Below are 8,127 nucleotides of genomic sequence, written 5' to 3'. Positions count from 1 at the left end.
CCCTGCCTGATGTGGGGAAAGAGCAGTGCTGGGGACGGACTGCTCCGGCTGTGAGCAGTGTGGAACACTGCAGCTTTGGGGACAAAATGCTGGTGCACTTGGGCTGCCTCGTGGTCAGCCTTCTTCCCTCTGAGCCAGTGGGACATGGGTCCTCGTGTGCCTTTTGTGCAAAAGGCTGGTTTTGGAGGGAAATGCCTGAAGCCCATCTTGCTTCAAGCACTGGGGGAGGTTCAAGGCCCTCTTTCTGCTCTGGGGATGGGTGAATAGCTTTCCAGAGGGTAGGAAGTTCTGTGCCTGCTTGGGGCTTCCTGGTTGGAGTGGCTCCTGGCCTGATCCTGCCTGAGGACACCGGAGCTCTGCTAGGGCTGAAATGGCAGCAGGCCCCTGGCTCTTGCCACCCCTCTTACTAGTGGAGGGGAAACTGAGGCATGGAGCAGTGAAGTAGCCTGTTACAAGCCCCTTCTCTCAGGATTCTTGTCCCGTGGTGTGGAGGCTGCCCTGCTTGCCTGCCGAGCTGTCCCTCGCACAGACCACACATCTCTCTCTCTCCCAGTTTCCTCCTCCCTTGTGGTTCCTGGGACTTTGTGCTGAGGGCCAAAGCAGCCCCGGGCTGCAGTGGCAGGATTCTGCAGCCCTGCGGCCCGTGTGAGACACTGAGAGGAGGATGCTGCCCCATTTTTCAGCCCCGCCACTGCACTCTGTGCGTTCCCCTCCCCGCAGCCCTGTTGTGCAAGCTCGCCGCCCCATTCCCCTCCCGTGCCTTATAAGTCCCGGCTCCGGGAGCAGCCGCAGCCTCGACGCATTCCAGCGCTCTCGCGTCAAGTGGCCCTGGCTGTATCGCGGTGGCCGGGACCGGGGCTCTGTGTGCCCCTCTGGCCTCGCTGGTGACCCCGGATGCCAGGGCGGCACCCCACTGAGATGCTCTCCCACGGGAAAAGCTGTAGTCCATGTCCCTGAGCCCCTGGCACCTCAGGGTGGCTGCCAGGAGTGGGGAGTGCCCTTGGGATGCTGTGGCAGAGCTCGTCCCTGTCCTCAGCAGGATGGCGTGGGGCTGGTGGCATAGGAAGAAGGCTCAGTGGACATATTTCACATAGTGTGAACTAGTGGGCAATGGCTCATTTCTAGGAAAAACTGGCATGCAACTGGGGATTCCTGGAGAGGGGGAATGTGCAACGGCACAGTGTGGGGGAGGCATCAGAGCAGGCTCCTGCTGTACCTGTCCTCAGGTGTCTCTGGACCACAGCTGGTAAAGGCTTGTGTGCTCTGGGTGCTGGAATGGATCCAGGACCAGGCCAGTTTTGGGGGCTGGAGTAGCCCAAGCTGTGCTGTGGGTGATGTAGTTAAAGGGCTTATCCCTCCAAAGGGGAGGGTCAGCCTTGCTGGCTCTGAGAGGGGGATTCAGAGCAGTCTTCTAACAAAAAACCACCAGTTGCTGCAGCCTCAGGGGGGTGGGTACCTGTGCCCTTGCATCGGACACTTCTGATATAACTCTTCCCTTTTTGGGCTTCAGGGCAGCTCAGAACTCCCTTTTGAGAGCTCTTGTTCCAAAGCAGCTGTGGCCAGGAGCTGTGGATGCTGTGGGGGCTGTGCTGGTCTCCTGGTGGCGCTGGGGCTGTGGTAGCATAAGGCAGGCGCTGCTGCAGCCCTGGGATGAAGCTCCTGGCTGTGCTGGCACAAGGTGGGTGTCTCTTTGGGGAGATGCAGCTGTGCAGAGACTGACACTGGGAACTTGAGGGCTAAGTGGTTTGTCCTTGTCCCTCCCTCCTCCTGCGTGGGAAGCTATGTTGGGATCCTCCCTCTCTAAGAGATGGCCTAGATGGTCTTGTCCCTCCTGGCATGAATCCTGTTTTCCATGGCTCTCCTCCATCTCTGTCAGGTGTTTGGACTAGGGACATCCCCAGAGGGGCAGGGATGGGGAAGGGAGAATGTTTTCTGCAGGGCCTGCAGCGGTGTGACCCTACTGGGCTGTCCTAGGTGAGAGCTGCCCTGCTTCCCCCCATGCCCGTGTGTCCAGTTCAGATCAGCCCTGGGTGGGATGAGGCTGCTCTCACCTGGCATCTCTTTTCGAGTGGCTGGCAGCAGCACCTAAGAACGAGCAGAAGAACATGGTATTCCTGGAGATCTGGACATGTAGTTTGGCCCAGGCAGTTCCTGATCCAGCCCTGGATGGATATTTTTGATGGTGTTTTTGTGTGTTTTGGTTTGGTGTTTTTTGTCCTGTGCCTTTTCTGGATGCACTGTTGGGAGGCTGGATTTGGTGTTTGGTGGCAGGGACTTGAAGTAGGGCAAATATATTTTATCAGAAGCTATCCTCTTGTGGCATGTTGAGTATAAGGGCTGGATGCCTGGATTTGTCAGCCCTGGGTGGTACTACTGGGCTCTCAAAGCCTGCAGGACTTGGGTTTGGTTAGTCCACTGGAAGATGCTAGACCCTGTTGCCCTCATCCACAGTTTCCTCTCTTTGGAAGCAGGGGAAGAGGCTGGACCAGGTTGCCCACAGTGCACAGGATGCTCAGACTGGTGAGCTGCCTCCTGTTTTTCTCCTATGGGATAACCCATATCTCCTTTGCTTTATGCCTGGTATTAGAAGTGAGCGCCCTCTGGCTTAGCTCACTCTGTCCCTTGAAAATACTGCTCAGGTCTCTCACCAGCCTCACCCTCCACTGGATAACTTGGTCTCCCTTTTTTTCTTACCCTTCCCTGTATCACTTATGGATGAGTTGAATTGCAGAGATCTTGTAAAACCAACCACTTGGTCTTGTCGCTTCCAACAAGCTCTTCTGAGCAGGGGCTTCCTTAGTTTGTCTTGAGACCCTCTTTTAAAAGGTTGGCTGGTGGCATTTGGAATTTCCCAGCCTTTGGAGCAATGGCAGCCCTTGATGGGTGCTGTGGCTTGGCTTTCCAATGCTGTGGATGGTGACAAACAGCACTTGGCGGCCAGTGAGAGAAGGTTTCTTGCTCCTGTCCTTGGCAGCAGCTTATGGGGAGCACGTTACCCCTGACAAAGAGCTTTCCTGGGCACCTGCCTTGCTCTGTTCAGGCTGATGTGAGGGCTCCAGCTCTGACTCCCCCTTCCCTGAGCCACCACGCATCTTCCATCCTGTCACGCCTGTCACAAGGACTTACCAAGTGACGCATCACGGGACCATTTAGAGACCCAACAGGGATGCAGATTTCTATCTGCTCGGAAGAAACATCCATTCTGAGGGCTGAGCACACTCGGATCCTGAAATATTGAAAAGGAACAGTGCTTTCACATGGCTGAGGCACATGTGTGCCACCACACTCTGCAGTCCTCCCCTGCAAGAGATGGCCGTGGGTCTTCTGGGAATGCACTGCAGGCGCTCTGTGGAGCTCATGCTGAAGTGCAAGCGCTGAGGTCTTTGAGGCAGCCAGCAAGCCAAGAAACAGTGGCATTGTCCCCTCTGTCCGGGCATGGGGTGGCCTTGGAGTGGTGCCTTAAAGCATCAGATGAGCGGCAGGGTGGTTGGGAAGCCTGTCAGACCAAGCCTGGGCTTGGAAAGTGTTCCTTGAGGGCTCCACATAGCATCCTGCTTCCCCAGGCAGGGCAAAGCAAGAGTGTATGGTAGAGCCATCCATGTTGAGGGGTCAGGGGAGGGGATGGGAAGGATGCTCTGGTTCTGCTCTTGAGATGTGCTGGGCCCAAGAAGGGCTCCTCACGCTAGTGGGGGACAGTGGCAGCCCTTAGTCTCAGCATGAGCAAGAGAGCAGGAGCACCCCCAGCCTTTTGCAATCACTGTCCATCCTGGAGGGCTTTAGCCTGGGAAGGGCATTTGTCTGCATTGGCAGGACTGTCCTGGGCACAGGAGCTCAAGGAGGTGAGTTTTCATCCATAAATGAGAGAAACTTCCCTTTGTGAAGGAGTCTGTGTCTTGCTGCCCCCAAAGAATCACAGAGGCTCCTGTGTTTCCAGCCCAGGAGCAGGGCAAGTGTGTGCTGCTTAGTTTGGTGGTTAAAGAGGTTTTGGATACAGCCTACTCTGTCTGGGGAAGGGGAAATGGCTGAGCAAAACCAGAAATGTGGGAGCAGAGTCCTTCTGCCCTGCAAATGTAGTGGGGTCACTCCATGCTGGAAGCAGGCCAGGAGATGAGTTCTGGCTTGGGGCTCCTGCTCCTTGTTAATAATGACAAGTGTCTTCATGACCTCTGTTGTGCATAACTTCCCTTTCCAGCTCTGTGCTGATTTACAAGAGGTCTCTGCAGCTTCATCATGCTGCTTCCTATGGAAATAGTCTGCCAGCCAGTGTGCAGGGAGAAGGTGTTCATGGTGAGTCTGACTGTTGAGCAGAATTCTCCCAGGCCATGAGCCTTCAGCACTTTCTTCTTCCTGGTTATTCAAGTGAACTATTATCTATAATTTTAATGGATTATCTATTGAAATCCTCCCCTGGCACTGTATTTTTTGCTTTGACATGAGTATTTGGACTTGGTCCATGACTTGAACAGCCTGGGAAGAGCAGACGCCTGCAGGGGTTTGGCCTAGCACAGCTGCTCTTGGCTGGGAACAACAGAACAACTGCTCTGAAAGTGGATTTGGGAGCAGATTCTGAAGGGTCTGAGGTATGCTGGGGAAGGAGCTGGGATGGACCCAAAAATCTTCCTGCAGTGATGTTCTGGGGCTGTTGCAGAAGTCAACAGCTACGAGTGGGGCAGTGAGGTGTTTCTCAAAATTGAGGGATGTTTTTGAATTGGTGATGTAATTAAAGTCCCAGGGTAGGTTGAGGAGAGGAGATCTAGTATGTGGTCTGTAGGAAGAGCTGGAGGGAACTGGGATTTGTACTGGTCCCTTCTGGACCTTTGGGATGCGTCAAACTTAGTTCTTGTGGCAGTGTATGGTCTTTTCCAGTTTAGCCACCAAGGTCCTGTCAGGCTGTGGGGCTGGTGTCCATGCCTTGATCAACCCAGGCCATGATGCCAGGGACTGAATTTTTGTAAAGGCCTCAGTCCTTTGAGGCAGGGGCCAAAGGGCTGGGTGTGTTTTATCCTGGAAAACACCCCTCTAATGCAGGGAAGGGTTAGTGGACCTTTGAGCCAAGGTGTCCTGTTCTTACTGCACCAATCTTCTGCGCTGTGCTCTGTGCTCCTGCTTGGGCACCAGAGAGCTCCTTTCAGTACAGCTGCTTGGCCTCTCCCCTAGGTACGGACGCTGTTTGTCAGTGGCCTTCCTGTGGATATCAAACCCAGAGAGCTCTACCTTCTCTTCCGACCATTCAAGGTAAGAAGGTCTTCAGATCTGGCTTTTGGTGGGAAAGATGCTGTTTTGTGGATGACCTGGCAGCAAAGGTCTGTCAGGGGAAGTAGGAATGACATGGGAACCTGAAGCCAGCACGGGATCCCAGGACTTGTGCTCAACTGGGAAACCTCCCCGGGAGCCTGCCATTGGAATCGTGCTGTCTCTAAGCTTGATGAAACTTGCTTGGTCAGCCCTGCTCCTCAGCTGGACCAGCCCTTCCTTGAGGATGTGTCCTCATCCCCTGAACTCCATCTTTGTCTAATAACCACCCAGGCTGTCTCTGGGGAAGCGGGGTTCCCTTGTCTGCACAGGGTGGGTGCTCTGCTTTCTCTAGGCACTAACCAGGGCAGGGTGCTCATCTTTGTAGCTGGATGAAGACCTAGAAAATGGGATTCCTTCCCAAAGGGCCAGGATGGAACAGCTAAAATACCTGCTCTGCCCCCAGTCTTCTCCACTGGTGGAAAAGAGGTGTTATTATCCCTGTTCCTGCTGCAGCCCCTGCCTTATGGAGGGCTTGGAGCTACAGGAGCTCCTGGAGCTGTCGTATTGTGTCTTGGTTGTAGCGTGGCCTCTTCAGGAGCTTGACACTGACTTGCTTTCTTCCTTCCTGCAGGGTTATGAAGGGTCACTGATCAAGCTGACTTCAAAGCAGGTACCTCCTTCCAGCCTGTGCATTTTGGGCTTTTGCTAGAAAACTGGACACGCCAGGAGGGGAGAGGGGAAAAATCCCATTTCACTGTGTAAAGCACTGTCTGGGCCAGCACCAGCTACACAGCAGGGTTCTACTGACCCAGCATGTTCTGAATGTCTCCATGTCTTGTCTTGCTGCCCTGGGTGAGACCTGAGGCTTCAGCCTCAAACCTTGTGCTGCCATCAGCCTTCCCCACTCCCCTGCTGATCAAGGCAGGGGTGCCCATGCTGGGGGCTGGCAGGGTGAGCGGTGTCCCCACTCACAGGAGTGCCAAAGCATTTGTGGTGGGAGCAGGTGCAGAGCAGGAACCTTGGGCCAGTGACCCAAGCTCTGCTTGAAGCCCCTGTACAGCTTAGGATGGTCTCCTCTGCTGGTTGTCTGGGGCAGAGAGGGTGGCAGGGCAGCCTGAGGAGCTGGAGGAAGCTTCCAAGCTGAAATTGGTGTTGTTTCTTTTAGCCAGTGGGTTTTGTGACCTTCGACAGCCGGGCTGGCGCTGAAGCAGCAAAGAATGCCTTGAATGTGAGTACCCAAAGTGCTGGGGGGCTGGGGGCCACATGCCTTGCTGGAGCCAGAGCTGAGGGCAGGGAAGGGGCAGGGTCTCCCAGCTGTGCCCTTGACTAGGGAAGTGAAATGGTCCTGAAGCATCCCACCAGGGAAGCAGGAGAGCTGTTCCAGGCTGACATCAGCCTGGGCAAATGGATGCAAGCTGTCTCAATGTAGTTTTTGACCACTGGAAGACAGCTCCAGGGCCTCTGCGGGTGTGGGGAACTGCTGTGACTCAAGAAAGTATCTTGAGGATGGTCAACATGGAAGTGACACCCAAAATGATCCCCATCCTGAAGGAGTGTTGGTGGGATCTGGTCAGCAAGACATGGTTCTGCTGTGCTGTAGACCTTGCCTTGGGCTTTGTGGCACCTGCTAGTGCCTCTGTTCAGGCTGGCAGAAGTTGTAGTGGCACCACAGATGGGAGCTCCCACACAGATGGGGGTTATTCCAGCTCCAGTGTAGACAGAGTTATCCCAGCTCCAGCAGACAGACCTTTCCTGACCCGCATTGGTAGCCATACCTGCTACAGTGGTTGGTGAACTGCACATAAGGAGCAGAACTGCGTCCCTCATGTTGGAAGCAGTGGTCCTGGGCCAGCTAAACGTAAAGATAAAACCACATGGGAGCTTGAGTGTTGCAGTGAGGTCACAGAAATCTGGGCATGTGACTGTAGTGGGGTGGCCTTGGTTCCTCAGTTGGGCTTTGCTCCATGAATAACCACAGCCTGTGCTTGGACTGGAGCTTCACCTCTGAGAAACTCCTGTGCTCTCTCCTGTGACAGGGCATCCGCTTTGACCCTGAGAACCCCCAGACCTTGCGGTTAGAATTCGCTAAAGCCAACACAAAGATGGCCAAGAGCAAGCTGATGGCCACACCAAACCCCACCAACATCCACCCTGCCTTGGGCGCACATTTCATTGCACGGGACCCCTGTGAGTATGCTGGGAGGGGCTTGGAGGTCATGGCTCCAACGTGAGAGATGCCCAACTCTGGGAATGCTGCCAGGGTGGAAGGGAACCCAGACCCACCTCTGCTCTGCCTGAAATCTGCCTGGGGCAGGGAGGCCAGCAGGATGTTGGAGCCGCAGGAGAATAACAGGCATCTGGCCAACACAGAACTGTTGAGACGTGAAAGTTGGATTTGGGTAGCTCAAGGGATGCCATAAATTCTTTAAAGCATCTCTAATTGTGAAGCATAAAGGATGAGTCCTGTACCATCACCCTCTGTGTAACCTGGTGGGGTCTGAGGCTCATGGGTGACCTGTAACGTGGCTCTGAGCCCCCTGTCCTGCATCCTGTGGTACCAGCCCTGTGCTGCCTGTGAGGACCAGTCTGTCCAAAGCCCGTGTGGGGCTGTAATGCAGCACATTCCTGGAGCAGCTGTGAACACACGTTTTATACCTCACCACGAGGGCAGCGCCAAGCTTTAGCCTGGGGTGGGGAATCCGGAGCCTGTCCCAAAGCAGGCTGTTGGGGCCAGCTACTGAGATGCTGTCCCTTGTCTCCTCCTCCTGTCTAGATGACCTGACTGGAGCGGCTCTCATCCCAGCGTCCCCGGAAGCGTGGGCTCCCTACCCACTGTACACCACGGAGCTGACCCCTGCCATCCCCCACGCCGCCTTCACGTACCCGGCGGCC

General features: G+C 55.1%; 1 protein-coding gene across 1 annotated transcript in view; it reads left to right on the top strand.

Annotated features, from left to right (window-relative positions):
• The first annotated feature begins 4,230 nt into the window (after nucleotides 1-4,230).
• RBPMS2 (RNA binding protein with multiple splicing 2) overlaps nucleotides 4,231-8,127 on the top strand; it is a 14,537-nt gene continuing 10,640 nt past the window's right edge. Inside the window, exons 1-6 of the mRNA XM_017731079.1 lie at nucleotides 4,231-4,287; nucleotides 5,158-5,235; nucleotides 5,867-5,905; nucleotides 6,401-6,463; nucleotides 7,272-7,422; nucleotides 8,009-8,127. Of these exons, the coding sequence (XP_017586568.1) occupies nucleotides 4,231-4,287; nucleotides 5,158-5,235; nucleotides 5,867-5,905; nucleotides 6,401-6,463; nucleotides 7,272-7,422; nucleotides 8,009-8,127 (507 nt within the window). The remainder of the gene's footprint in view (nucleotides 4,288-5,157; nucleotides 5,236-5,866; nucleotides 5,906-6,400; nucleotides 6,464-7,271; nucleotides 7,423-8,008) is intronic.

This window comes from Corvus brachyrhynchos, unplaced genomic scaffold (genome assembly GCF_000691975.1).
Source record: "Corvus brachyrhynchos isolate BGI_N302 unplaced genomic scaffold, ASM69197v1 scaffold164, whole genome shotgun sequence".
In the NCBI taxonomy this organism is placed as follows: Eukaryota; Metazoa; Chordata; class Aves; order Passeriformes; family Corvidae; genus Corvus; species Corvus brachyrhynchos.
Note: the sequence above shows the minus strand (reverse complement) of the source record. Positions and strands in the feature narration are given on the sequence as shown.